The 15987-nt window shown below is 49.1% G+C and overlaps 1 protein-coding gene and 1 long non-coding RNA gene across 2 annotated transcripts in view; both read left to right on the top strand.

Annotated features, from left to right (window-relative positions):
* The window catches only part of GABRA3 (gamma-aminobutyric acid type A receptor subunit alpha3), a 68819-nt gene extending 58898 nt beyond the window's left edge, over positions 1-9921 (top strand). Inside the window, exons 9-10 of the mRNA XM_056360089.1 lie at positions 1356-1567; positions 9360-9921. Coding sequence (XP_056216064.1) covers positions 1356-1567; positions 9360-9689 — 542 coding nt within the window. The 3' untranslated portion in view covers positions 9690-9921. The remainder of the gene's footprint in view (positions 1-1355; positions 1568-9359) is intronic.
* Positions 1-15987, top strand: part of LOC130158970 (uncharacterized) — a 165288-nt gene that overhangs the window by 79728 nt on the left and 69573 nt on the right. The gene's annotated exons all lie outside the window — the stretch shown is intronic.

Genomic DNA, 15987 nt, shown 5'->3' with positions numbered 1-15987 from the left:
AAATCACGTGGAAAATAGGACCAGCTCTGGCATATAGAGTCATTGATGAACTCTGCTCACTTATCTATCTGCAAATCATTTGCAACTAAACCCTCAGAGTGCACAACCAGACCCCATGTCTGTCCATGCCCCAGGTGGGCCCCTAACATCTGCATTGGTTCTGGAATATCTCTGCATCCTTGACACCGGGCACGAGCCCTTCTCTGAAGATATTTGATTCCCTCCTATGTTATCCTGAGACTTGCAATTAAACAGGTTTCCTCGAGCAGCAGCTCAGATCAAGCAGGAAAGAGCTGACTGAAAAATTAAAACCTACCTTTGTGAAAAATGTCTTTGCTTCCAAATTGCTTTGCTTTCCTATTAAGAAGGTAATGAGAACTCCAATTGTTTATCCCTTTTTTTTTTTTGCCTCTCAGAATGTATGTCAACAATATTGTTGAAACTCTTCAATTACCAGAAGTATGGCTTAGGGGAAGTGAAAATTAGTCAATATTTTTATACAATTTTTAATGCATTTTTAATTGAAAAGCACATTATTGGGGAAAATGGATAGCAACAGTTGCTTGCTTTAATGAAAAAAGCTTTAAAAGGCATTTGCAACAGATCATTTTTTGATTTGATAAATTATTGTGGCACTTGGCCAGCAGCTTGGACCACTGACGGGTGCCTGGCTGTGCCAGCAGGACCCAGGATCCCAGGTGTCCATCCATGCAGGTCACAACACTTTTTTGAAAATGTTGAGAGAACCGTATTGCATGAGTGCTCAGCTGCTGGTCCTCAGTGAAGTTCCCAACCCTATAGCTGTCCTTTTTACTGTTATTTTACTATTTTTACTTTATTGCAAAACCAACCAGAGGCTTCTCTGTGGCATATTCTACATGAGGAGGCTGGGTCTAGCAACACACAACTCGTCCAACTGGCAGATGAGGAATTGAACGCAAGTGCCTACCTATGAGCTAGGGCTCTTTTGTAGTGGGCAGAGGTCTAGTCAACGGAGTTTGGGGAAGATTCATCTCATCCTAATGCAGATGTTTGCCATTGATTATCTGAATTGGGGATACTCAAAACTGAACCAGAGAAGGCCCCGAGTAACCTGAAGTTGGCCCTGATTTGAGCAGGGCTTTGACAAGGTGACTTCCTTTCCAACTTGGACTGTTCCATTTTTCTATGGATTGCACAACAGACTTGAGCTGGGTAAGGCTCCCTTAATTATAGCAGGAATGTGGGCCACATGGCTTAGAGGATGGCTCCTAAATTTACATGATGGAAATGCCAACTGTGTGATTTGAGGAGAAACCGGGTGGGTATATGTGTATAGTCTCACACCATCCTTGTCTCCTGCTGTGTTTCCACAGGTGTCACCACCGTCCTCACCATGACCACACTAAGCATCAGCGCAAGAAACTCGTTACCTAAAGTGGCGTACGCGACGGCCATGGACTGGTTCATAGCCGTCTGTTACGCCTTTGTGTTTTCTGCGCTGATCGAATTTGCCACGGTCAACTACTTCACCAAGCGCAGCTGGGCTTGGGATGGCAAGAAGGTGCTGGAAGCCCAAGAGATGAAGGTCAGCCCTGTGACCAGTGCCGGGGACGGGGTGGGGGTGAAGAAACGCTGCATGAGAGAGCTGCGCTGGGGCCAGGAGTGGGTAACATGCAGCCCCGCAGTGCTCCAGGGGGCTGGATGCTACTTACTGGAGTCCCCAGCAGAGGTCTCGACTGGAGCGGTTCTTGAGGGTCGAGGGAGGAAGGACTTTGAGGGCTGGTCACTGTGCTTAGCTGGAGAAAAACACCCAGGCATGACTGCTCACTTTCCCGCTGTCCTTCTGCACGACCATTTGCTGGTGGAAACGTGAATGCATGCATGTTTTGGTCTTGCTCCGCCAGCAGCCTCCTCTCTCTTTTCTTCTCCCTCCAACTCATAAATGCTCTGCGCCGTGTTGCTAGCATGCTAGACAAACCCAAATATGCCACGGGATGCCAGCCTCACCAGTGGAGGTGGTCCCACTCTGCTGTGTCCCCTGCAGCTGGTATCTCCAACTGTAGGTCTCCCCTGGCATGGGCGAGCATGGCGCAGCGACGTGGAGGTCTAGTGCTCATGCTGTTGCCCACAGCTGCTGGCAGCTGCTGCTTTGTAAGCTCGCGCAGAGAGGGTGGGTGGGAAGCAAGCAATCAGAAGCAGCAACTGGCAGTAAATTAGTGCCTGGCATCACCCACGTTTTCCCTTCTTGCTCAGGATCAACCTCTCTGGCAGCTTCCTTCCTGACAGCCACCACTACCCCTGCTTGTGCCCTCTCCCTCCTACCTAATTTAATCTCAGCTGCTCAGAGAAATCGCTTACTGTAGCATGCTGCTCCTTGTTTATATTTATTGAATCAATTTGAAAATCAGCTTTGTCCTTGTTCTTGGTTCTGGAGCCTTTATATTTTTCTCCTTTGCATTTTAATGTGTTTTTTAAAATTGTTGTGAGGCTGTATGCAAATACCTGGCAGAATTGCAGTAACTTCTGGGAAGACAACAGCCAATCATCTCTATGGTATGGAGGTCAAAGCAGGAGAACAGAGACCTTATGGAGAACCATAGCCATCACTGGGTGTTCAATGCTTCTCTCTTGTGTTTCTTGGATGCTATCTGTTTGCTTTTGCAGCTGTGGTCTAAGCAACAGACTCATGGCAGAAAGGCTCCAGAGGAGGCCAGCTGATGGTCTTCCACTTCCATCATGAACAATAACGCTAATCTGGCCTCTAGAAATAAGAGAAGCCTTTCCCATATCATTGGCATCAGTGGAGGGTCAGAACAGATCCTCAAAGCAACCATGTCCCTTTCAGGGATCGGCAAATGAGCACAAAGTCAGGATTCACACAGCTTTGGGCAGTTATGTGAGTAGGGCACAGCTGAAAAAACAGCAAAGGCTCAAAAGCTTCAGTTTGTCATAGAAGAAGCATGAACCTTAATTCATTCATTGAGCCAGCACTGTAGGACTAACAGTGCTGAAACAGTAGGATAAGAGCATGCAGAACGTTTATGCATGTGGTAATCAAGAACAAAACAAAGCAGGACCAGGAATGTTTCGGGAGTGCTCTTTGTGAGTGTGCTGCAATTGATATCAGGCTGGAGAATCATGAAGGACTCCAAATTTGTGGATGCTTTTTCAAGCTAACCCTGATCTGTGCCTTAGAAGGCTGACCCACTCCTGACGTCTGCAGCTCAGAGAGCTCCATGAAGACTGGTGGGCTTTCAGGGAACTTGGGAATAGGATGTGTCAGCATATTTGCTTTTCATCTTTATTCCATTGAATATTTCCAAGAGGGAATTTGCTACGCAATGAAGGTGCCTCATTGGCTCAGTTTCAGCCTTTAATTAGCTCTTCTTGAAACAATTGACAAGCTGGGTGGTTGAAACCACAAAACAAAGAGGAGGCAGAAGAATAACTATTGGCATTTTAAAGTGTTTGTACCAGGAGTAAAACTACCAGTGACAAGCCCAGACTGAGCCCTGGTCTCTGGAGAGCCTTCCCCCCAAGCCCAAAAGAATTGCCTTTGTTGATGTGATGGCAGGAATCCTCACTCCAGGTTTGATTGCTTCCGTGCATGAACATGAAGAAAAAAATAAAATCAATAAGCATCAGCCCTTCCCTCACCTCAGCTGTAGGCATCCCATTTGAAAGCAATCACTGCCTTGCAAAAGCTGCTGGTTGCTGACAGGCATTCCCAGCGTGTTCACTCTCTCAAGGCTGGTTCCGTTCTTTCTTTCTCCCCTTCAGCCAGCCTATGGGTTTAGATGTGAAGAGCATTTTTTCAGGTAGCATCTAACATGATGGGCTGGTCTTGGTGAATCGCTGATCTCTGTATCATAAATGATCATGATGATGTTCTGGCTATAGCCACAGCTGGGTTCTGGTTCTCGCTTTGAGCTACTCTGCACATTCTGTGCAGTTCTCCTCTAATAAAAGTCAGGTAGAGATCACAGATGTCACCAAAAACTCCCTTTAGTGCACACTCTGATAAGATTTGACTGATGTTTCTCGGACCCAAAGATCTTCCAAGCCTTTTCTGACTGCCACCCATAATCGCTAAATGGGGATGAAGGATTTATAGTGGCTGCAACCATCCTAGAGCTGCAGATCAAATTGGAGAGAGGTATCTGGATCCAACGTGGAAAACTTGTTAGTAAAGATGATTTTTTAAAAAACATCATCAGGAGGAAGGCGGGAGATGACAGTAGTTGAGGAGGAGTGAGAGACCAAAGAGATTGAAAGATGAGTGGATTCAGTAGCCAGCAAAGCTCCCTATCTCCAGCATCCTCAAAATATCTTCTTAAAAGGATCGACTTCAGGACAGAATGGGTGTGTCTGAACAGAGTGAGATCCATCCATCCATCCCATCCTATCCATCCATCCCAACCACAGGGATGGCCATCTCTGGAGCCAACAAGGTCTCTTCCTGAGTGGGTGTTACAGTGCAGATCCGGAAAGACAACCATTAACAGTGACTTCACCACTGGGAAACTCATCAAGTCTGCAAGGATGACATCTACCAGGGAGTTTCCTGTAAAAAAGTGTTGTCTCTTCTTCAGGATGGAAGATGCTTTGGATCCTTGGAAGATGCTTACTTAAACACACTGCCACCTGCAACACCATGTCTAGGCATAAAATCTGAATTAGCTCTGTACCTGTGCTTGTATGACATTGCCCTGAAATCCTGGGTGGCAAGAAGCCAAAAAAACAGTACAAGTAGCTGCAGACACATGAAAAGAAGGAAAAACATATTTGAATGGAAGCATAGTCCTGGATCTTTATCCTTCTCATCCTTAAGACAATAATCCTGTAGTGCATCTTGAGAAGATTAGGTCCAGACTTTTAATGTACTTTTCACATATCTTTTCACTAAGGGAAAATCACCAAAAAGCATCCTCCAACCTCTCTGTTGATACAGTCATCATGGTTTTCTTGTATTTTGGAAGTGATGGGCATGCTCACCATTTGCACTAGGTGCGTTTTCCACTGAGTAAAGCCTAACCCACTCTTCAGCAACTCTGAAGTTTTCCCCTTGATCCAGGTCACTTGGGAACCATTCTTCTTTCTCCTTTGTTTTTTTTTTTTTTCTATTTGTGGCATCTTTGTTTCAATCCCCTCCTTGCCAGCAGGGAGGAACTAGAACCAACCTTGACAAGTCACCATTTTCTCAAGTCTTACAGAGTCACAGGCTGGCTCACACCCATCTCTCTTTTTTTGTGCCTCGCTATGGTAACTATGTTTTTGCTGGGACCTTCCCTTGCCGGCCATGCTCTGCAGCCCATGTGTCCTTTGTCCTGCTGCACTTGCAATCACCTGTAGGTCTCCATAGCGCTACCAGTGATTTATGTTCTCTGCATCTTCACTAGAGTCCATGTATCATTCCTCAACAACATTTCACCCTCTTTCAGCACGGTCTGCATGCTGTGTTGGGCTGATTATTGACTCCATCCAACCTCTGAGTCTTTGTCTGGTGATCCAGGGAGCATAAGATCATTGGGCTCAGTCCCACATAATCTGAATGAAGAGATGGGAGGGATGAGTGGTGCCAAAGGTTACACCAGCAGCTGACAGTAACCTGGCATTGGCATAGCCTGCTCGTTAATGCAGGATTGCATTGTTCGGAGCCCTTGGCTCTGCTCGGGGTGTAGGCATCTCAATGTAAAACATTTTTCTGCTATTGTCTGATAGGATCAAATCTTTGGCACACTGCAGAGGGGAACTTTGGCTGGCATGAGGAAGGAGTGACGTGTTTGCTGGAGCAGCAACTGCAGTTGCTGGGCTCTGAATTATACGATACAAGTACGTCAGAGACTAGAGCTGCTTGGAGGTCATTAAAGTGACTTTCCTCTAGAATTGCAAGTGGCAGATACCTTGCATTTCTCAAGTACTGCAGATATTAGTGATGCTGACCTTCAGAGTGGCCTGTCAGAGGGATAGTGCTTCCAACCCAAATTTCTAGCCAAGGAGCAAGCACAGAGAACTAAATCTCCAGCAGGTGATAGGCAGAACCAGTAGTTCCCATAATTCAGACATTCAGCAATTAATTCCTCAACAGAGAGGCTTGAAGACAGGAATATTTTACAAAAATGCTGTTATTTTCCAGTATGCGTGTTGTGGAAGAACTTGTCAGACTGCAATATTCGGGGAACATAGTTATCTCTAAACCAGCTTCCACAGCTTTTCCCTCAGGAGAGCAGCGCAGGGAGAGCGTTGTACAGCGGTTCAGTCTCCCTGTGCCCAAACTGGGCCACGAATGCAGGGGTTGCTTTGCAACGTAGATATTTTAAATAGGACAAGTTTTCAAAGCAAACATGAAGTTTCCTCCTGTTTTTCCACTCTTTCCTTCTGTTTCAATAGGCTGTGGAACTCCTCACAGATAAAGGTGCAGGGGGAAGGCTGGGGGCTACTTTGCAGCTGACAGCCATAAGCACGTTTTGCTTTGTTTATTTGTTTGTCAAAATCTTGCCCGAAACACTTATTTATAAAGCCCAGCCCAGTAAACTTCAGGCCAAGCCATTTCTTCTGACATCTCAGGAGCAGAGCCCATCCAGCGCACACATGTGCCTTGATGTGAGCAGCGTGAGCTCTGGGTGCTTCCCCAAGGCTCCCCAGGCTCCCGGCTCTGGCCAGGGCAGGAGACCCCATAGGCAGCTGGAAAAAGGCCCTGGCTGCAGGCTCCCAAGCCTCTGCTCTGCCTGGACAGCCTGATCTGAGGTCCAGAGAAGCCCGAGTTGGTGCCTGGGGGGCTCTGGATCACACTAATACGAGCAGTAGCTTACAGTCACCACCAAAAGCATTTGTATTTGCCTGACTTTACCCCTTTTCAGCCAGCTGTTTTCAGATGCCTTTGGCCAGGCAAGACAGATCCACTTTCTGAGCCCTGGGGCAGAAAAGCTAACCAGGTTGAAAATGTCACGTCACTTGTAGTCATCTTATTCCTGTAATGAGTAACGTGACTGATTAATACTAAAATAATCACAGTGCACTTCAAATTGCATTCTGTGAACAACAATCTGTTTTTCATTTCATTACTGATTATTAATTGTTTTATTACCTCCTGTAGCTGTGTTAATAAGTAACCATACTTAAGCATATTTAAATATTTTAGAAGTGAAACATCTTTAGTCCCTTATTTGCTCTTGTGAGCTTTTCAGCAGGAAAAATTCACCTGCTGTGCAGGGGGTACAAGTTACCATGGCTCTAATGATTGCAGACATCAGTCGCTCAGTTAATCGTTAAAGATCCTAACACTGTCTCCCATAAAAAACTATGGATATGGTCTGGTCAGTGATTCAGTCTGATCTGGAGTCCGAAGACATTTAGACCTCTTTCTAACAGCAGGTTAATTTCTGTAATTGCTGGCATTATTACAAGGCTGCAGGACTGGCTTGATGTTATTGGAGAGGGGTTTAAAGATTGCACAGAAGTCTGCTTTTACTGTCCCCCTGAAAATCACTGTGGAAAATTAATTTCCTAAGGTAACTAGAAATATCTGTGGTGATTGTGGACAGATTTAAAATGGAAGTACAGCATGAGAGCTAAAGACCTTTGAGTATCTCTGCAGAGCAGACTGGGAAAATCTGGCCTTTCCAGCTCCCAGTGCTACCCAGTGATGCTGCCTGCTACCAGTTCCCAGGCTAGAGTGGTGAGCTGAACAGGGCCTGCAGGCTGCACGCTCTCCCCTTCTGAGAAGCACTTTGTACATGGTTCCCTCATATGTATGTGCAAGACCATGCCAGGCACCCCTGGGAAATGGCTGGACGAGCCTCACCTTGTGTTTCAGTTGCTTTTGAATAGAAAATGAGATCCAAAGTCACACCTTGTTCTGAGTTTAGATATTAGGTTCCCACCACGAGTCATTGCTGTGTCTAATGCTGGCTCTTGGTGTAATTGTAGTGGACACCACATAGGGTACGTGAGTGCTGGGACATGTAGGATGCCTGATGTCTGCATACTAATAGATTTTGTTCAGTGGGATTCTCCTGGTAGACCTGGATTGTTTTATACGATACAGTCCACGGTGCAGCTGGTCTCAGGTCCCTGACAGCAACAGGAAGATCCCCAGAGTGGGGACAACACCTATCATGACTTCCCAGCTCCATCTTCCCGTCCACTCCTCTTCGTTAACATCTGAACTGTCTACCTTCAGCACCTTCCATCATCCTTCAGTACATCGTGTCTGACACACAAGTGCCTCTTCTGCCATTTGCTGTGCAAGCTCTTCTCTCTTCAGCATGGACAGCATGGTTGTCCCTGGAGCCTTGTGGAGAGGGTGCATTTATCTCACATTATTTGCAGCAACTCTTGGATACGAAGGCAAGATGAAAGGCTTCCCTCTGTCCTGTAGTGCCGTGTTGAGCAGTCCTGAACTCCAGGGCTAGTGTAAATGCCTTCCATCTGTTCTGTATCTTACCTGGGTAGGTCATGAGGTGCTTTAAAGTGTTTCAGAGGCATTTTGGACACCATGATGTTAAATCACAAGGTATTCCTGTGAGGTATTTGGGGCACTGAGGCAGTGTATGATATGGCCTTGTAATATGGTGCAAAAATATTGCAGTGCTGTCACAAACATTCTTAAAGCCACTGACTTTCTGCTACAAAAAGAAAAAAAACCACTATAATCCTCTGTGATGTCTCCTCCTCTCACCTGACCCAGGAAGCAGGCCATCAAAGCAGAAAATCAAGTTCTTTCCCTGGGATGACCACACTGGGTGTCATTCTTTTCTAAAGACCACAGTCCTGCATCATCTCTCCATGGCTGAACTTTTCATGCAACAGAAAACACTGCCCAGCTGACAGAGAAAACAAGGAGTTTCTATAGTTTGACCCTGTATTCATTTATACTGACCTGGCGGTACGGAACATAGACCCGGCAGCACTCGGCTAATCAAGGATTCACCCGCCTGGGGCGGCTGCTACTCCAGTGCAGCTGCACACACCTTTTAATACCGCTATGCTGATCTAAGGGGCTGCAAGGAGGCTACAAACCCAGCTGTGTGGCTTCAGTTATTTGACTTGCAGCAGGACCTAGCTGCCAGACCAGGACCTCTTTGAGCTACATGCCATATGCCAGGTTTACATGGAGTAGCTGATCCACCCTAGTCCAGCACGTCCTTATGCTCCAGCAGCCCTCAAGTGGCAGATGTCATGGTTTCTGGCCACCTTCTCACCACATCTTCCCTCCCTTCCACAATGCTTTCTTCTGGGTCTCTTGCTCCTCGCACCCTTTTTCCATCTTCTCATCTGGAAAGCAGGTAAACTCAGAGGACAAAATGTTCTCCGTGCAATTCTACAGTCACTTCATCTCTGTTATGTTTTGTTTTTTTTTCTTCCACCTTCCCTAGAAAAAAGAGCCAGTGGCACTAGCGAAGAAAACCAACAACACCTACAACATTGTTGGCACCACATATGCCCTCAACATTGCCAAGGATCCCGGCCTGCCCACCATCTCCAAGAGTGCTGCTGCCACTGCTACTGCCACCAACGTACCCCCCAAGATGCCCCGCATAGAAGAGAAGCTCCCAGAGAGTAAGAAGACGTACAACAGCGTCAGCAAGGTAGACAAGATGTCCCGCATCGTCTTTCCAGTCCTCTTTGCCATTTTCAACTTAGTCTACTGGGCCACATATGTAAACCGGGAGTCAGCTATCAAGGGAATGATCCCCAAACAATAAAACCGGTCACCGAAACCTTCCATCAGTGAGCACCATCCAGGCAGGAATTCTCCAGGGCTTTCTTCTTTCATTTTTTGTTTAATTATTATTGTTCATTTGAGATTATTATTATTATTACTATTAGATTGTTCTTTTATAATGTAAACAAAACTGTGATTTTAATTTAATTCTGTATACTTTAGTTTTGTTTTACTTTGTCTCTGATGATGAAAGGAAAAGAAAAGGATCATAACAAGTTGTGCCTCTAACATCATGAGTCTGATGTCCCCCATCTGTCCAAGTCACCTTGTGCTTCCATCTCTCCTCGTCCACCTCCTGCCATTCCACAGTCCACTCTGCTGGGGGCTGCTGCTGTGGTCTGCCCCCCTCCTCCTCTTCTGTGATGGACTGCCCTAGCATGGTAGATGCTCCTGGTGGCCTGGACTCAAGGATGTGGAGGCCTCCAGCGCCAGTCAGTCAGCTGGACTGCTCCTCAGCGCTCGGTGCTTTGTGCTAGGCGGTGCTCTCCAGCCTGTGGATGCAGGTGAGCTGGTCCACTGAGGGAGCAGTGTGGCATGGGACAGCTTGTAGCCCAATGCCTGATGGGGGCGAACCCACCGCTGCTGTGGTCTATGGAGTCATTGCAGGGGTAGAACAGGGTGGCAGCATCTTGTAGGTATCTACAGGGCTTCTTCCTCTCTGTCTTCATCAAACCCAGCTGCTGATTTCCTCCTTGTCTCTGCCCAGACTAGAACAGGTGAGAAAGGTCATGTCTGTCTGCCATCCTGTGCCCCTGGGGCAATTCATGTTAGAGGGTGGAGTGGTTCCTACTAGAGAAATAATTTTTCTCAGGGTCAGTCAGGAAGTCAAGACAGGAGCTTTTTAATGCCTTGGAGGAGACAGTAGCTTGTGAGGCCGCATGCATTCAGCATCAGGACTGGAAGCCATAGAGTTCATGTTCAGATAGGTGGTTTATCACTTTCTCTTGGCCCTTGTCTTCATCTACTTATCCTTCTTGGCATCTCCTTTCTGTCCTAGCCCCTTCCAGCTCCCCATTCATCCTCTCTTGGCTACTAAGTAGTAGTAGTATCTCACTGCTCATGGGTGGGTTTAGGCAGAGAAGCCCCTACCTCTCAGATAAGCCACACTGCAGAGTCGGAGCACAGCCCAGGGAAGTCCAGCTCATGGTTCCTCCCTGCTCCGGTGCACCAGAGCAGGAACGACGTTGGTTCAGGCCAGCTCACATGCAGGCTGTTTCCTGTGGGACACACCAGGGACCACCCTGCCTGTGGGGGTGAGTCAGAGGACGGTCAGTCCCCAAGTACCTCCCTGCCCCTGGTGAACAGATGCAGCTGAGCATCCTCAGCACCATGGAAGAACAGCAGAAGGGGCTCTTTGAATACTGCTGTCCCAGAGAACCATGTGAGCCAGGTGCCATCCCAGAAAGCCATTGAGATAAAACCCAACTCTAACACATGCACACTCCTCCAAGGAAAGCCCTCCAGTGCCTTGGAGAGAGGCCTTTTCTCCCTTCCCAGCCACTACAGTCAAGGACCCAAAACAGTGGCTGTCACCTTCCCAGCAGCAGTGTAAGACGGAGGAATCCAAGCCATCTGTCCCCCCTCCCTGGTGCCCGGACCCACGGACACACTGTCCTGCTACAAGGAAGGGCATCCTGTGCCTGGTGAGGTCTCACCCCCAGCCTGTGAGCCCTGCTCCCAGGGTGGGATCCATCCCCTCTTTCCTGGGCCTCCCTCTGAGCTGCCCCCAGCACATTTTAGGTGCATGCAGCCAAGCCAAGGCCCCAGCTCCCCCAAGGTGACATCTTTGGCATTGCTTTGAGCCGCTGTGCTGAGCTCAGTTTCCCCCTGCCCATGCAAGAGCAGGGCTGAGCACAAGGCACAGGATTTACCCCACCTGGAATATCCATGGGGACGGCAGGACAGAGCGGGAAAGGCCAGGGCACTTTGCCTGGCAGTATGGGTGGCATTGGTGTGTGTCCTTCCCGTCCCTTACCAATCTTGCTGGCTCAACAGCAGTGCAGTCACCCCCCCTGCCTACAGCTGCAGTGAGGAGAGGGGCTCGGAGACATTTATCTCAGTCCAGGAGTGCATCCACACCAGCGGGCAGCACTGGGCAAGAGGTGGCAACCCCCCCGCAAGCCAATGCTAAGGAAACCAGCTCTCTCCCCATCTTCTCCCACGGTGTCCGAACCCCAAACCGCCCATGATGTTTCTACAGTGCCTTTCGTCCCCGAGGGCTCCCTGCTGGGTGGTGAGGAGGGGAAAGCCCGGGAGCTCTCCCCCTTTCCACGCAGCATGGGGTTGGAGAGGCAGAGGGAGGGTACGCTGTCCCCAGCCCTCCTGCGGGGCAGGGGGGGCATCTGGCTCCTCCTGGCACTGGCCTCCTGCTGCTGCCACAGCCACCCTGCTCTGACAGCCCGGCTGCCCCCAGCACTGCCCCGCCACGGCCCCATACCCCTTGCCACAGAGGCCCCCTGTCCCCCTCTGTCCCCGCCGCCACCAGCACCGTCCCCTCCAGCAGTGAGTGCCATTGCTGCCTCCCTTCTGCTCCCTGGCTTTTGGGCAGGAGCTGCTGCACCAACCAGCCGTGAGGCTGTTTGGTTTAGAAACTACTTGGATGTCATTTTCTTAAATAAGCTAGATGAAGTGTATCTTATAAAACATTCATGTCACTATAATACTCAGGCCTAAGTGAAGGGAATAGAAACCCTATAAAAAGCAAAACAAACACAATAAAATGGTAACAAAGAGTATATTGTGTTTACTAATCGAATTACATCAAAGGCAAGTTTAAATACAGGATCCAGTGACTTAGCTGACTTGAGTTGGCCCCAGGCACAGAGGTGGTCTCCTCTGCTAGCCTGGGCATTCCCCCAAACCCCCTCTGCCCTGAGGGCCACGTCCTACCGTGCATCACCTCACTACATGTTCCTCTGTCTGTTGGTGCCTTCTTCATAGAGCTCTCCTTAAATTGTCACATCTTACTGTTGGCTTCTCATCCGCCCGAGCACCCACAGGCGCTGCCTTTGCTACCCGCCCAGGGCCACCCAGGCTCGGTGCAGCAGGGTGATGCTCAGGTGCTGGGGCCAGATCTCTCTGCAGTGCTGGGCACAGCATCGGGGCAGCATCTGAGCCTCCTCCCTTCATGAAGATGATCTGATCTGTCTCACCGAACTGTCTGGGTGAGTCTCCTGCCCGTTCCTTCCCTCCCTACAATGCCAAGACTCTTGTCCCTCCCCAGGACACAGCCCACCGATCTGGCTTGCTGGTGACACCTGTCTGCTGGCTCATCTTTGCTCTTCCTGACTCCAAAAACGTTGTTCTCTGCCTGATAAAAGGCTGCCTTCCTGGATCTGTGTTAGTACGCCTTGAAAGCCAAGTCTATTCCCACCAAAGCCTGGCACTGGCTCCAAGTCTTTTTGCCAGCTGGAAGCAGAAATACCAGCATCCTTTGGTTAAAGACAACAAACCAAACAGGATTTGTAGTTTAGCTTCCAAGCAGGGAAGCATTTTGGGAAGACAGTTATAAATAAGTGGTTTAACATCTCCTGCCAGCAGACATCACAGAGAAGATAATGTTCTTTTTTTTTTTTAAATCTGTCAGCAGCTTAAACTGGGACGTTTCCTTCCCAGCTAACGCGAGGCTGCTGATGGGGGCTTCTTCTAAGGGCACGCCGGGCCAGAGCCGACCTAGCATCAGTTACCGGTGTTTAACGCTTGTTGTAATGGTATCTAAGGGCTCCATTTTTATAGCTGGTGTTGTATAGGAATAGATCTGTACACAGCCATCGATAATCTATTCCACAGTTGTGCACAGAACGGGCACCTCATTTTGCTGTGAACCTCGGTACTCCAATATTTCTTTTCTTCTGGCAATGCCCAGACTCTCCCTAAGTTGATGAGAGTCTCCCAGGCAGGAACTAGAAGTCCTTGAGGGTGATAAAAATTACCTGTTCTGCCTGCACTCCTGTTTTGTAGCTTGCATTACCTGGGACGTACACAGTGCAGTCCAAGCCTGCTGTTGCATTCCTTCTGAAAATGTCAGAGGGACATTTGGGCGCTGGCAGCTTGCCTCTTCCCTCCTCTGGGACCGCACATGGGCAAAAGCAGTGCTGCTCACAGAGCTCCGCGCCCTGGGGAGGCGGGGGACAGTTCGGCTGAGGTCCTCCAAGCGGGCAGGGGAGGCAGCGTGTGGTGGCTTCAAGCGCCATGTTAGTGCTGTGACATTTCTGCGGGGTGACATGTGAGGGATGGGGGAGAAGTGGTCCCTCAGTGCCACTCGTTCTTCTGAAGGGCTGATGGAGTTACTCCCATACAACGCCTTGAAAGCTTCTTGAACATCACTGAGCGGGACCGTGACACCCGAGACAGAGCTTCCCAGTTTTCCTCTGTGCACTGAGCTCAACACAAGCAAAGCTGGCTTTGCCACTCTCTAGGGTTTACAGACAAGTGCTGTGGGCAGCACAGCTCACCCCTGTCCTGATCGCTGCCAGCTCGGTGGCACTGGCAGGGTCCTAACTTGTTTGCTGTAGGACATCGCCTGTGCAAGCAGACCCTGTGCTTGCCGTCCTCAGAGACAAGCCATGCATGCAAACAAGGTCACGACCAGCCTGTTTCTGCAGCCTATCCTGTGGACATAAGGTACATTCATTTCTCATCCGCTGCCTTCATTTCTTCTGTCCATATCTTGGACTCCTTTCAGCCATCCCTTGGGGAGGATTATAGGGCTGCGTCACGGACCAGGAAGGGGTTTCTCTTGCTCCAGCTCACCTCACATGGGGAGACCCTCTGTTCTGCTAAGAATCTCTGAGACCTTGAGAAACATGGAGTTGTTGTGTCTTCCAGAGGGTGCTGTAGAAACGGCCTCTTTGCAGCTGCTGGAGCAACAGAGCAGTTAAACACACGCTGCTGTTAAAGGAAGGATCATGGTCAAAGGCAAGTGGCTATTGAGGACAGGTACCACCTTCTCCCAGCTTGCCAGGGCATTCCATGAGCAGGAGAGGACCAGGCAGCTCCCGGTGGGCTCGCTTGGGGAATGGTTTGGCAGGGATGTGCTAGTGCCCCCCTTCCATGTGCTTGGTCCTGGAGGTGGTGGAGAGCCGGCGTGGGGCCACGGGACTGGGCCATCGCAGTGTGCAGCGTCAGGCCAGCCCTTGCTCCAAGCCCTGTTCCCCAAATTGTATGCCTTCCTGGGACCAAACCTTAACCCACTTGATCAAATATCTGTCTGGATTTTGCAGATTTGAGAGAAACAACATTTCCCGGACTCCTTGATGGCTGTTGGGTGTGGGGAGGGCTCAGCCAGGGCAAGTGACACGTTCAGGAAAACATAAATGCTCTTAATGTCAAAGCAGGGATAAAGAAAACCCAAACAATTCACCAATCGTCTCTCCATATCAAGCTAAACTACTCCCGAAGGTATTTTTGGCAAAAGGCCACAGCACAGATGAGATTGATGCCTTCCAGGTATAAATATTTACTGTTTGACCTTGTTATTGTTCAGTCAGCCAAAGGTTTTTGTTTATATATATATACACGCGTGTGTATATTTATGCTCACAAACTCTTTATATTTAAAAGTCAAACCTCTTTCTCTTTGAAAGAGAAAATGGCCACTTCCAATTATTTTACTTCCCTCTCATTCTCTTTGCTAAATCTTCTGGAAGGAGATGCATCCCTCTCTGCTGGTCCTCAGGATGGCTTTGGAAGGCACCAGGAACAAAGGGAACAAGGAAGAGCCTGTCTACACTGGGGTCTCGGTGCAGGTTTGCTGCCTGGACCAAGGTCACGGCTGGCAGCTTTCAGGCAAGCTTAGTCCCAAAGGTCACAACTTCTCCAGCGCAGCACTTGTCCTGCCCTGGACACTAGGATGTTCCCAGGAAGGCAGCATGGCTTTTCAACAGCTGAATGTCATAAGCATTTAGCCCTCACCCCATAGCACAACCAGGTAACATGCAGCTGAACATTCCAAAGGGATGTGAGGTCTCCACTCTGAGTCTGCTTCAGGAGGGAGCACAAAACCTGGTGGGATCCATTCCAGCTGTCCTTGACCAGAGGAACCCACAGGCAGGGGCTGTGCTCCAGCTGTGGCTCTCCTGCAGAACAAAGGGAAGCGCTGGCACTCGGCCGCTGCTCGCCTCTTGTCCAGGTGGGATGTGCCAGTACGTGGCTGTTCTGTTGATTGTGGGAGGGGTCAGCAAAAGCACAGGCCTTTGCTGCCACTGTGTCTTGGACTTGCACCTGATCCCATGTCAGCACAAGCAGGACCAAAGACAAATGCTGGGCAGCCCGAGAGCA

This window comes from Falco biarmicus, chromosome 14 (assembly GCF_023638135.1).
Source record: "Falco biarmicus isolate bFalBia1 chromosome 14, bFalBia1.pri, whole genome shotgun sequence".
Lineage (NCBI taxonomy): Eukaryota > Metazoa > Chordata > Aves > Falconiformes > Falconidae > Falco > Falco biarmicus.
Note: the sequence above shows the minus strand (reverse complement) of the source record. Positions and strands in the feature narration are given on the sequence as shown.